This window comes from Arvicola amphibius, chromosome 12, assembly GCF_903992535.2.
Source record: "Arvicola amphibius chromosome 12, mArvAmp1.2, whole genome shotgun sequence".
Taxonomy (NCBI): Eukaryota; Metazoa; Chordata; class Mammalia; order Rodentia; family Cricetidae; genus Arvicola; species Arvicola amphibius.
In genome coordinates this window covers 110,455,317-110,469,528 of record NC_052058.2, presented here as the reverse complement: position 1 = coordinate 110,469,528, position 14,212 = coordinate 110,455,317, and the positions used below count along the sequence as shown (strand labels likewise).

General features: G+C 40.4%; 1 protein-coding gene across 2 annotated transcripts; it reads right to left on the bottom strand.

The window, feature by feature from the left end:
• Window positions 1-406: 406 nt before the first annotated feature.
• Window positions 407-10,381, bottom strand: Serpinb12 (serpin family B member 12). Of its 2 annotated transcripts, none has more exons than XM_038350201.1 (7): window positions 10,214-10,381; window positions 8,004-8,138; window positions 7,604-7,741; window positions 6,459-6,576; window positions 2,801-2,943; window positions 1,688-1,855; window positions 407-811 (listed from the first exon to the last, which is right to left on the bottom strand). In XM_038350201.1, the coding sequence occupies exons 1-7, from the start codon at window positions 10,379-10,381 to the stop codon at window positions 407-409; spliced, it is 1,275 nt and encodes a 424-aa protein (XP_038206129.1). The 2 variants fall into 2 exon arrangements, with proteins under 2 accessions (XP_038206129.1, XP_038206130.1); XM_038350202.1 differs by having other exon boundaries at window positions 8,064-8,138.
• Between the last annotated feature and the right edge of the window lie 3,831 nt (window positions 10,382-14,212).

Below are 14,212 nucleotides of genomic sequence, written 5' to 3'. Positions count from 1 at the left end.
ATTGCTGCCCTAGAAGCAGAACCAAGTTTCCCAAATGCATTGAATCACATTCTGAGTTTTCAGTCTCTCAGAATGGTTTAATAGCAAACAGAATATTTCTTCATAAGGAAGGAGGTAACTTAAATAAAAGCAATAACAGTCTGTATTGTGTTGACCTCCAAATCATAGAAGGTGAATTTATATGCTTAAAAGTTTAGGGTAGTAAAGATTAGGGAGACAACAAGGCTGCTTCATTCACAGACAGGGGAGAGTTGGCTTCTGGTGGCAGAGGTTATCACCAAAACTTAGGGATGGCTTGAGGGTCTGGGCATGCAACTGCAGCAGAAAGCAATCAGCTTCTGGCAGTCAGCAAAAATACAAGTGCCCATGTTTAAAAGGGGGAAAACTGTTTATTGCCACAGGGCATTCAAGGAGAGTAGACCCTGCCACAGAAAAGAATTGTGTGGGTTGGATTGTGTCGAATGAAAAAGAGAAAAGGGTGATTGGCATTAAACTCCACCCAGGATGGAATGGCCTTCTCAGCAGTGACAGCCCCACTGGCTGCAGCTGCCTCTGTGCCCATCTCATCCACCTCCACAAAGCTCTTGTGGATAATTTTGGACAAATACAGATTGGGACTCTTAGAGATTCCACTCAGGTCAGCCTTTGTTTCATCGAAGATGTCCTTAATGCCCATGTCTTGTAGAATAGAGTTGAGATCGTAGCTATCTTCCATGATGAACTGGGGGAAAGAAATGGCTACTGATTCTTCTGGCATATTTTCTGATCTACTCCAGGAAATGATTCTTTCATGGCTTATTTTGTTTTCAAGCTATAAGAAAATGATATTTAAGATCAGATTACAAGCGGCAAAAGTATCTCAGTTACTTCAAAGTTCCCGAGTTAAACTGTTTAATAGTTATATAGACTCCAAAGACTTTCTCTAAACTTCAAAATAGGTTTACTTCAATCTTACCTCTCTAGACTTTGTTTAACTTTCCCCCTTGAAATTTCAGGCCAATCAACATACCACTGTATTTTGGTATTTGTCAGGTCCATGCTCAAAGACCAGAAAAATTCAGTTGGGTAAGCTCAGGCCAGCCCGGCAACTGTGAAGTAAAATTTCCTTTCCCATAAAGCAGAGATAACACAATAAGGCTCTTCTGAGGACCAAAGTAATGTGTGTAATGCACTTAGCATACAGTAAAATAATGCTGGTGTGTCTTTTATTGTGAACAATGGCAGTTACTATAACTACCCTGTTGATATATTTCTATTTCTGTTTATCTATCTCCCTATCTTCTCTTTACTCCTCTTCCAAAAACAGAGATATCTGGACCTCCACAGCATTCATTGATTCCTTTCTGTTAGTATCAGTATTTCTACTTCTACCAAATGGTATGTTTCCAAAAACACTTGCAGCTAAAAAGGCAGATATGGCAGAGACCAAAGGGCAAGCTACTTTAAGAGGAGGAACTGTTCCATCTGTGAAAATTCTCAAACTACTTGGCATCCAGATTCTTGTTCTGACATTCCTGGCATTTGTTCATTGGGTTGAAACAAATAAAAAATGGATATCCAATCTCATTCAGATTCCACATGTCTCCAATGACTCTACTAGTTGAGATAGCATCCTTCCTGGATGATGGATACTAATGCTACTCCTCTGTGATCTGCAATCTGTACAGGCATAGCAAGGAAGTTGTACCTCTTGCAGACTCTTCACATTGTCTTCTGAGCAAGATGGAAGCAGGACCAACATGCTGAGCTTCCCCATGGTGTACTTCATCTCTAGGATCTGTGCCTGAAGCTCCTCAATGAAGCCAATTCTGAACTTCCCCTTCTGATTCATCATCTTTACCATCTTTTTCTCATTCTGCATGACATGGGGGTAGTCACAAAAGGTCATGGAGAGCTCCACCCATAACCTCAACATCTCTGAGAATGAGGAAGGTTCAAGAATGGAAGAACCTACTCCAGAAGTCCAGAGTCAAACCAGTGACCCAACCTATGACAACCCTCTGCCTACAAATCAATGAAGCAGCCTTGGATTTGCCAACTCTTTACCCTCCCATGTCCTTCATCAGTTCCTTAGCTCATGAGACTACTTACTACTAGATTTTCAAACCAAATATCTTCCACACTCTAATTCAGCCCAAGCAAGTCCAGAAAAAACAAAGTCTTCAATGTACATCCTGATAATATTCAGGAACTACTTGGCTGATCTGCTCTATTTCCTGGACTGCCTACAACACCCAGACCACTTTCCCCCATAAAAACTCAATGTTTACAATCTCTGACTAGGGGATATAGGATAGACATAGGGGGAGATAGTCAGGGTCAGGGACAGAAAATTTAGAAGTAAGTTGAGTTGTTTCATGTGTTAACTATCTGAGATAAGAAGCAGATTCAAAATGAATAGACCCATCTCTTATGTGTAAACATTTGTTTTGTTTTATTTTTTATGGCAAGGTCTTAATATGTAGACCTAAATTTGTGGTATTCCTTGTATAGAAAAAGCTAGACTTGAACTTGTGGGGATCCTACTGCCTCTGGCTCATAAATGCTGGGCTTTTGGACATGTGCCCATCTACACAAACTTTTTATATGCATTAAGCCCTGAAATTATGTGTTGTAGAATAGCTATATTTAAAATGTGCAGGGAACTTTGGGCACTGCCTTTTGTAAACACAAAATGGTTTATTATAGTTGTAAACCACAACAGATCTAGGCATCAGGTTTGAGTCTGGACACTACTGATCACCGTTAGCAGAAACTAGGAGTGGGCTACCTAGAAACCACAACCTAATACAGTGAGTACCTCACTTAAAGAGAAAGGTGCATCGACTGTGTTTTCACAGTCAAATTCTTTCTCCCACTTGGCCTTGAAGTAAACCGCATTCACTAGGACCAGCACAGTCGAGTTATCAATAGACTCCTTGCTGAACAGCTCCTTGATTTTACCTAGAAGAAAGGTGCCAGAGAATAGCCTGAGCATGTGTTGCATGAAAGATATTCATGGAGACATTGGAGAGTGTTTCACTCAAGAATTTACCCAGAAACCTAGAAGAAACCTAGAAGGTTATGGGTGCTTGAAATAGAGTAGGGTTTGTTGGGGAGAAGGCTCACTCCCCTAGAGGAAGACCCAATTCAGAGCACTGGGAACAAGAGCATCTTTTCTGATTATTTTTGTCACTTTGTTTATAAATTGTCACCAGACATTTATGATTTATGTTTCATATTATATATCTAATCACTTGAATTTTATAATTTATTGGATAGAATAACTACAGTATGAACTTCCTTTCTCTAGCACTAATTGAAGTTCAACATATGCTCTCACATATAAACAGATAGATGGATGATAGGCAGGTAGTCAGCTAGCTAGACATATAAATAAATATGAGAGAGAGAGAGAGAGAGAGAGAGAGAGAGAGAGAGAGAGAGAGAGAGAGAGACTAGGCTATAGTATATAGCTTACTCTGTAGAAGTTTCTATACTCTCAGTTTAAATGAAGAGTTCATTCAGTTTCATAAACACAAAAATTCATTTGTAGAGGTACTTTCTAAACCCAACATAATGACTAAGCCTCCCAGAAGTACCAATAGCTTTCCATTCTCAATGGAATAATTTTATATAAGTAATAAAAGGAGATGCCCAAAAGGCAAAAACGAACAAGATAAGTTATCATTGATCCTGGGGCCTTCCATACCTCAGACTAGCTCTCATCAGGCACCCTCCATTCTAAAATAATATTAAGGAAAATGGGAAGCATCCCTAAAATTGGCAAGAGGTGGTCCTTGCTGTCATCAAACACTAGTCCATTTCAAGACACGTCCTTTTCTACCTTACATCACCAGCCACTTTAACGCAGACTAAGGTCTTAATGAGGGATGTTAATTTACATTGAGAAAGGCTGTATACAGATTCTATAATATATTATGTCAATATCAACTATACTTAAAATACATTAGGAAAGCTAACTTGCTAAAGACAAAATATATATTAGGGTTCAGTCAGGATTTCTTTACCAAACTACTACTCTCTTGATAACTAAATGGAACCTTGAAAGAGCAGGAATTTTGTGGCACACAGAAATATTTGTGGGATTTAAAGGTTTCCCCTACAAAAACACTATTAGTAAGCTGACCTTAACTCCATGTTAAAAGCACAGCAAGCAATGAGTATAAGCATCCAAATGAAAGGAAAACTAGAAAGTATTGAACCAAGTACCAAAGACAACCAATAACCTAACCATGGAGGTTCCCTGCTGACAGTCACTCAAGTGTGCAAGAGCCCCAAGTCAATGTCTGTTTCGCCTTTCCTTCTCGCTCGCCAAAGTTTACTGAGCAAGAATGTCTCCAACACCACTCGCAATCACCAGCTACCCTCTTCTAACATTCAGGCCTGACATAAAGAACCAATGTTCGTAAAGTGTGCTTGCACAGGTAAAAAGGGGTTCTTCACTATCTAGAGATTCAGGCTGAAACCCTGCTTTTATTCTTAATGAAGACCACATGTCACTTCCCCCTGACTGGAGGGTTGAATTGGTCAGAGTCTACCATAGCAATTGTGTAGACAGTCGAGAGGCTGATGGGACAAGTGAAAGTGAACTAACAAAAGTGGGTAAACCACTTGGAACAGTTTAGACTTTTTCCTTATTGACTGAGTCATAATCAACTGAAAAATGAAGAGGCCCAACTCTTTTTTAACTTATTTCTTATTAGAATGAATAAGTAAAACCTGCACGCATAAATGACAGTTTTATTTGACCATAAAGAATGGAATTATGTTATTTTCAGGAAAGTGGATGGAAGTGTGTGTCATTAAGTTAGGCAAAATGATCCAGGCTCAGAAAGACAAATAGCCCAGGACTCCTCTCCTGCTGGGTTTGAGTATGAAAGGTGGGCACATGAGGGCAGAAGGGGCTCTACAGTGATAGGAAACGAATGGGTGATGGGGAAGGAATATAAAACGCTGCCAGCCTTCTCTCCTACAGAGAATCTAAAGTCATATAGATGACAGGGTACAGAAGTAGGAGGACTGGCTGTTCCAGGAGAGGAGAGGGGCTGGCAAGGTCGGGGGGAGGAAGTCCTAGCAAACTGCAACCATATATACACATGCAAACATGCATACACTCATACAAATGCCATTATGGAAATGTAAGTCACTTACCTGACTTAAACTCCCTAGTTTCCCTTCATTCTTAATTTATCATGTAAAATGATGCTGAAAGTATATATGCATAGGTAGATTCTTATTAAGCTAACCTATTTCTATATTAATTTTAAGTATATGTAATGCATTATGAGTGCTACTATAGTGTTCAACATTATAATTTCTCAACCAAAAATTTTTAAAGTTTTATATCATCTTGTTACATGATAGATATTGTAAGTAAAAGTAGAGTCCTCGAAAATTCAAATATGATGGGTGAACTACAATTTTAAATGGATAATTTGTAGAAAATATGAGCTCCGGTGCTATGTACAAAGATGCACTTGGTGCTGCAAACATTGGTGTGTCTCCAGAAGACCATTCACAGGAAAACCATGATAAAAAGCCCTGGGAGCTGAAACATGCCTGAAAAGTCATGGGCTTGCAAGGTGGCTCAGAGGGGGAAGCCACTTGCTGATAAGCCTGACAAACTGAGTTAAATCATAGAATCCACATGGGAAGAGAGAACTGGCTCCTGCAAGTTGTCCTCTGACATGTGCGTGTCGAGCTCATGCCCACATGAACACACACACACAGACACACACACACACACACACACACACATGCACAATAAATAAATAAGAGTAATTTCAAAAGTCTTTAGTAATCAGAGATCCCAACTTGTTCACTCTCAGACTTAATGTTTCTATTTTCCCTTCTGTATCTTTCTTTTTAATATTTACCCTCTCAAACTTTTCATTCCCTGTAGGTATTATAGATGTATACATGCCTGGGTTATCAGTGAATGTCGTACTTAGTTTGCTATTTAAAAGTACTTTGATCTCTAAATTTCTTCTCATTCAATTCTTATAATAGATTCTATCCTCAAAACTGTTCTCATTTTTCAGTAAGAATTTCGTTTGTTTCTACATAATTTTATGAAACATTAATGATTTAAACTTATCTATTTTGAACAATAATGTTTTGATTGATACTTTGATGATAAAAATGCTAAACTCATACTACCATGATTTAGATGAATCATCATCCTAAGGATTTAGTTTATTGAGAATAAAATGTTACTATTTTAAAAAAAAATCAGAGATCCTAGAAGGAACAAAAAGCAGAAACAAATGATAGACATGTAAGTAGCTACCACCCTGGATGTGCCCAGTCTCATCTGATGCTGTCCAGCAATGAGCTGTGAATACACACCACACATGAAAACACCAGCCGCAGGAGATGAGCAACCTGCACAGTGGGCCCACTGCTTTTCTTCGAGAGGGAAAGGAATGTGATCTTCACTGCAAGTCCTTTCTTACCTTGGCATTGACTTTCAACCCAGAAGTTGATCTCTTTTCTCGACCTCTCAGTATCCCCCCGGAAATCTACACATTCAACTGTCGTGTGGTAGAATCTAAGTACACGATCCAAGTATTCCTGTTCAATTGAAATATATAGGAAAGAGCATGACAAAATCAAGTGGAGGTGCTGGTAATTAGGATGAGATGGGAATAAGAAGACCCCAAAAAAGAAACTCCTGGTCACCTAACATCAAGGGAGTGGCCACCTTAATGTTCACAGGCTTTCTTTTTGGGAGATGGCAAAGTTTCAAGAAAAGCATAATAGTTGTAGATATAATTAATTCCACTTATAATCAAACTTTAAAATGGCTTAGATGGGTATTTTATTAGTTTGCATTTAAGTATAATTTTAAATAAATAATATATTACCAAAAACACTAATTTGTACACTTTTTAATAAATGAATTGCATGTGTCGATTTAATTCTCAAAATTCTATGGTTTTGTAAGCTGATGTAAGATACCAGCCAGCTAAAATAATTTATTGTAATGTAAAGTAGGACCTTAGCACCCTTGACTAATCCAGTTCACACCAGCTGTGCCACATCTGCCTCTATTCACATACATCACACTTATTGGCAATGTGGCTCACTTTCTTGACACTGGATCCTAACTGAAGCCTAATCTGCTCCATGTGAAAACTTCCTACCCACAGAAAAAAAAGGCCTGTGGCTTTGAGCACCCAATGGGGTCACCTTTCTTGGCACCATGCACCTTCTGCAAAGCGCAGTCCCCATGGGAACTATCTAATTGAGGCACAATAAAGGTTCCTAGACCAGTGCCTTCAGGGCAGCCAACAGGTAGAAAAGCCACAAAATGTGACCACCATGCACCTTGACTGGGGAAGACAGTCAACTGAGCATCTTTCAAAGTCATGTATGTGCCAATGGGCTGTGAATCATGTGACCCTCCTGTTCATGCTGTGTCAGTTATAAGTGGACTCCTAATCCCAAAATGAAAGCTGGGTGGGAGGAGACAGAAGTCTGGGACCTCGGGAAGCAGGTTGTAGTCCATAGCCCCATGGACTATGGAGAAGGTGAGCTATCCACCTACTCACTTACTTACGGAGCATGCTCTGTGGACACCTCCATCCCTGTAACTCACCTGGCAGATTGGGAATCCCTGTTCTCCATAGAGTCTGTTAGCCATACTCAGAGTGTAATACGTTTTGCCTCTATCTAATCTGGAGAGAAGATTACCAAAGTAGCAGCCAAGCAGTTCTTTTTCATTTGTGGATTTATCCTAAAAGAAGAAACATATGCTTTCTTAAATCCAGGAAGTTGAGCACCACTAAAGAAACGGTATCTTCACAGGAGCAAAGCATAGCTGGCCAGGCAGACATCATTGTCCTGTGTTATCAGGTTTGGGGAGGCAGAGAGGACAGGGGGACAACTGAGGACATAGAAAAGGTATTCTTCCAGCTGACTGTGAAGCCTGCCCCAAGCTCAGTCAGAGCACAGGCGCAGTCAGCAGATAGCGAAGAGCAGAGTACTCAGAGACTAGCCTGCCGCTCCTGAGACGCCGGTGCTTGTTTCTGCCCTTCCAGAGAGCTGTCAGACAATGCTTCTCCTCTGCTTTTTGAACAGGGATCATTGGATTTCTGGCTTCCATCCGCGGAAAATTCATTGAAGTGCAACACCTGTGAGATAATGACATAGGGCCTTTCAGATAAGGTAAAGAATAGGAAGTCAACAAAATAATCTGCGGTAGTTCCCAGAAGTGGGTGTGGCTGGTAGTGCCCTCCTCCTCAAACTCAGTCAATAGAGCGCTTGCCTAGCACACAGAGCCCTACACTCCTTTAACCCCAGTAGAAGCAAGAAGATTAGGAGTTCCAGATTATTCTCTGCTTCATAGAAAGTCTGATGCCAACACAGGTTGGTTATATGACACCTTTTCCAAAACACAAGCAAAGAAAGGAAAGAGAAAAACTAGAATTAATATAGTCAAATCAAGGAACAGAAGAAATTGATGAGCTATGTGCCATTACTAACACTTCCATGCATAGTCTTAATTGGATGCAAATGTAAAATATACATAAGGTCTTAAAGGTAGGATAAAAAATAATGTAAAATATCTTATTAAAATACCTATTGATTATATATTGATTATGTATTATGGAAATGTTGAATTATTATTAAACTTAGCCTTGACTTTTGAAAATTGGTATGTGACTACTAAAAGTGTTTAGTGGATTTAGCTGTATTTGCATTGGACAACACTGACCCAGAGTTTCACATCAGTCAGGAGAATGAGTGTAACATGGGGCAAGCTGCTCAGCACATCGGAGGATGTGGGCAAGGACAGGCACACCCTGCACTGCTCAGATCCACATTATGGGAGCTGCATGTAGAAAGAACACCAGGTGGTCTTGGAAGATGCAAGCCCCATTCTCCCACTAAGTGTTGCTTATGGAACAGGAAATAATGACAAAGCAAGTTAAAGTAAATGTAAGAGCATAGTGACCCCCAAACAAGTGTGCCTTAATCTGTAAATCCAGCTCCTCCGTATGCAACACCCAGCCTTTGTGTGGTGTGTTAGAGCTGAGTGAAAGGGATGGGGAGCACTTCTGTCATGTGCACTCACAGGTATCTGTTGGGGGCTACTCTGGGCTGATGCTGCTGTACACAGCAGGACAAAATCTCTTGGAGATCATGCGGTATTGCAGAAGGTATGAGAACAATATGCACAGCAATTGGTTACTGTGCATACTGTGATAAGAAGTACTGTGGGTAAGTGTGCCAGGCTCATTTATGGGTGTGGGAACTTGCATGGAGCATTAGGTTGGAAGATTAGAGTGAGCCTTTCAAAGGTAGTAAACAATGATGAAGGGGAAAGTAAACCAAAGTGTTGAGTGTGGTAGTTTGAACAAAAATGGCCCCCATAGGCTCATACATTTGAATACCTGATCTCTCATTAGTGGAACTGTTTTGAAAGCATGAGAATGTGCGACCTTTTTGGAGGAGGCACATCACCAGTTGTGGGCTTTGAGATCTCAAGACATGCACCATTCCTAGCGTGTTCTCTCTGCCTCCTAGTCCTGTTCTTGACATGTACCCTCAGCTGTTCCTGCCATCGTGCCTTTGCTGGCCATCATGGACTCTAACCCTCTGAAACCATAGGCTCAACCAAATGGTTTCTTTTACACATTGCTGTGGTCACAGCAATAGAAAAGAAGGGCAAAGGAACACAAAGACCCAAACATAAGACTCATTTTCCTTTCACAAGGGAACCAAGTATTAGAAACATACTGCTAATGGGAGCGGTGTAGGATGCCTTCACAAAAGCAAGCCAGAAGAGATAATAGAGTTCCGAGCTCAGGGAGTTCAGAATGTCTGAATTTGGGAGGTTCTCAAAAGAAAAGCCAATGGAATTTTCTGACAAATGAAATTAGAAAGTCCAGAAGGATCTTAAGCTATTGCTTAAGATACAAATCCAGTTAATGGAGGAAAAAGAGATGAAACATACTCACATTAAAAGCTACCAACAGTATTGGTAGCAATAACTGCAGAGAGAAAGCATAACAAGCATGAAGACAGAGGTAAGGAGATAAAGATGAGTGGGAAAAACTATCAGGCAGGGAGGATAGAGAAGTCCCATGTGAAAGATGAATAGAAATGAAACTAAGAGGCTTCCAAGCCCAAATGCTGAAAGCAGAGAGCAACTCCAACTCACGTGAGAGTCAGATTCCTACTCAGCATCCTTCTGGATACATACCTCATCAATTTGGTGTGCACTGTCACCTCTAGCTCCCAGGAGCACCATGCCAAAGGCAGCTGAGAGACTCAGAGGACAGACAAAGATGTTTTTATGAATATCATCTTTGCTTATCTTTTGAAAAAAATCGAAGCAAAATTTGCTATTTGCTGCAATAAGAGAGTCCATTGCAAAACTGGTTACCGTCTAAAAGAAAAAAAAGTAAATAGGTAAAAATGGATAAACAACCAATTCTTATTTCTAATGCCTAAGACATAACAATGCAAAACTATTCAATGTCTTTGTGAAGAACTATAAAATTAACTTGAAGGGTAGCTCAGTGGCAGAACACTTGCATATGTAAGATGAAAAAAGGGGAGGGAAGGAAAGAAGAAAAGAGAGGAGGTGGAAAGAAAGGGGATCAGGAAGGATAAGAAAAGAAAATGAGGGGAAATAGAGGGACACAAAAAGGGGAGGAAGACAAGGGGCGAGGATGAGGGAAACAGTGTGAGGGGAGAGGGGAAGAACTAGAAAACCAAGCTATCAACCTTCTTGCATATAAATAACTGACTTGGTAGTTATATTAATACAGATGGAAGTCTTTCCACTTACAGGCACAACATAAAACAATATCACTAGTCAGTAGGCTTAAGAAATAGGAATTTACTATCCCACAACCCTAGAAGCCAGAAATCCAAAATCAAGGCATCTACTGAGTTGGTTCCTCCTTAGGCTTTCGGCAAAAATCTGCCCCATGCCTCCCCCACTTCTGGTGTTGCCAGCCATCTCTGGCATTCCCTGGCTTACAGAAGTATCTTTCTGCCTCCATTTTCACATGGCATTTGTAGCTCGTCTACGTATGTTCACATACGTGTATCCACACTTCTTCCTCTGACTTGGGACCCTGAGCCAGCATGGCCCCCTCTAATCCTGATTACATCTGTAAAGACTGTGTCCAGATGAGGTCACATTTACAAGAGCAGAGGTTAGAACTCAAAACAACAAGTCCACTCTGTCCTACCCACTTCATTCAAGTCAAATAAAGCAAAGGCTAGCATCAAGTCAGCAGCAACGAAGACTCTGCTCTACTTCTGCCTCCCCTGAGATGTGACCGGTTCTGCCTATTCTTCTTCCTTCAGAGGACTGTGACTGAGAAAATGTCCAGCAAATCATTATGTGGCATTTCCTCAGTTAATGACCTTTATCATTTGACATACTTTAGCCACTCATCAATATTTTCCAGGAGGTAACAGAGCTTAAAAGTCGCCATGAGTATGGAGTCTATTGACTCTAATTCTTTTTTAACACAACACAACAGGTAAAATAGACTTAAACCAGGAGACTGACTTCCCTAATAACGATTCCTTGCCTCACCCTCAATATAGTCTAGAAACACCAGCAGAATAGTGTTTAGATTTCAACCTTCCTCTAAAATGAAACGTTTTTCCTTCTTTGCTTTGGTTATGGACCTTGTGTATTTCCAACACACAAATGTCAGACACTGAACACAGAGTAAGCCTGAGAAATAGTTACTGCACTAAAGGCAGTGGTGCATACTGCCTCTAACAGCTTCCCGGTTTCTTAGATGGTCATTATGCTCATGAAACACAGCTCAAAAGGATTCCAGCAACTTAAGTCAAATCTGCATACCTGACATGTGTTGAATAGTTCGCATTCCGGAATTCCGCAAAGTAAATCCCATCACTCCTCTGCTACAGAGGAGAGCATTAAAGAAGTAAATCACACAAGTGTTCATGTTCACATCAACGCTCTTACACTGCCCTGTTTTAACCGTGTCACCCCTTCAGAGGTCAGGTTGATCACAAACACCACTGCGCACTATGCGTTCACTCCTCTTTAAGTTGAAGTCTTTAGTATTATGATTCTTTTACTGCCTAATGTGCAACAGATTTGTTCTTCCCACTCCTGCTCCCAACTTGGGGTTTGAGATAAACTTTGTATTTTACACTATCTGTGGCTGAAGTGGTCAGCCCTATGCCCGTGTGCACACAAGAAAGACTAATTGAACTCAGTAAGATATATTTGAAGAGGAGGCCATGGATCTGAGGGGGCAATGGAGCACAAGGAAAGAGTTGGAGGGCAAGGGAGAGGTGGGTATGAACGAAATACGTTATACCCGTGTGTGCAATTCTCAAAAAGTCTAATTTTAGAGGCTATTTGAGGTTGGTTTTGTTCTTTTCTTTTTTCTGGCTTTGTTTTGTTTTGCTTTCCTTTTCAGGAGCAATTTGCCCTAAAAGTAGACAGTTTTTCAGACAATATATGTTCTGGGTTTCTCAATAAAGTCAAACTGCCTCAGAAACCTGTCATGCACTTGCTGGGAAATACCTTTGCATTCATTATAGTCACTTTAAATTCAGCTTCCATTAGCAGTTTTGTAGCAAGTGTACTTGTGAAGTAAAGAAAGGAGCCTGATGGTCTGAGTTAAAAAACATTTTATTAGGAAAGAAATAGCTTAATTCTTCTAAAACCTCAATTTGCAGCATTTGCTACAGAGATTATCTTCAGTGTGGGTAGAGGAGGTAGCGGCCACTCTGGCTGTCTATTCACAACTCACAAAAGAAGACAGTAATGGCACAAAGAAGGATTCAGAGGGGACACCAAATCATCTGACCATGGCTAGCAAAGGTCTCGGTGTGGTGAATGGCCACTCTGCAGGTGGAGAGGCCATCAGGAGGGGCGTTCATTCCCAGCATTAGTGCACAGAGAGCCAAGGAAACTGAAGCTTCCCTGATTTATAGAGAACATGACTGCTTATGTAGACCAACTCCCTTCTTCACAGAATAAAAATAAACTGAGAACAGATGAAATGAAGTGACTTGCACACCACCATGTGTGAGCCGAAGAGAAAAGGCAGGCTACGAACCTTGCCACGCCCAGGCTTGCTCTCTGTCACAAGACTTGTTTGACTAGCAATATTCTGCACTTGCATCTAACGCTCATGCTGTCTTGCTCACATTGTAAATATCCTCAGACTCTCTCTGCCAACTCTGCAAATGAAGGTTTTTATGAACTACTTTTTGTGATACTCTTGGCCTGGCTGCTCATACCCCAGCTTCATTTTCTGAGTATGAACGGCTTAGAATGCCACAAACTGGCTTTCATCGCCTTGTGACACCTGGGTGGCTTTAGCACTTCCTTTCAAGGAAGAGTTTGTAACAGAAAATGGCCAGAAAAAAAAGAAACAGCAGAGTTTTGTCAAAACACTAACAAGATGTAAATGTCTACAATAGGAAGGTTCTTCCTGGCTTTACACAAAAGTTTAGAATATAAAAAATGAACATATAATAACTTGATTAATATGTCATCCAATAACCAAAGTCTCAAAGTCAGTCAATTGGTTGGTCGGTTAGTCGGTTGATTGGTCTATTAGGAATGCAGTTCTCATATTTAAAGATATCCTAATTATTCAATAACTATTTATAAAATTCTTGTACTAAATTAGACAGTGTGAAAGGATGAACTGAAAGAGAAGCAATGTTTGCTTCTCTTTCAATATTGAAAAATATTGACAGAACATAGAACTTTCCCAAAACCACTGTATGGTTTCTTAAGGAGAGGAGAGCAGTTACCCTTGAGGGTGGGTTTGGAGAACAGTGGTCAGTCTCAGGTAGTAACATTAGCGATCTAACAGACTGACTCCCCAGACGGAGCAATTATACTGTTTGCTAATTTCTATGGTGTAAATGCACCCACTGTGGCAAATTTCAAACTGCCAACAAAACACACTGTACCCAGGTTTGGAGGAGGGGAGTGAAATCTGCAAGAAAAGGAGGATATAAGTTCCAGGAGGAGGACCCTGGTCCCTGAGCATGAAGGAAACGTCTAGATGCTGCTCATGATCTCTTTCCTGATCTAGATGTTTGCTTGCATGGTAAACATATCTGTTATACACTCCTGTGGATTTACATATAAAGATAGCTTGCATTAATATATATATATAATATATATATATTTTATTATAAAAGGTATTGTAGATGTATTGTCAAGCAAGACTGCCAG

Coding starts and splice junctions, on each gene's coding strand:
- Serpinb12 (XM_038350201.1), bottom strand. CDS start 10,381: ATGGACTCTCTTATTGCAGCAAATAGCAAATTTTGCTTCGATTTTTTT. Junction 7,742..8,003: donor CGGCGTCTCAGGAGCGGCAG/GCTAGTCTCTGA, acceptor TTCTTCTTTTAG/GATAAATCCACAAATGAAAA. Junction 1,856..2,800: donor CACCTTTCTCTTTAAGTGAG/GTACTCACTGTA, acceptor CATGTCATGCAG/AATGAGAAAAAGATGGTAAA.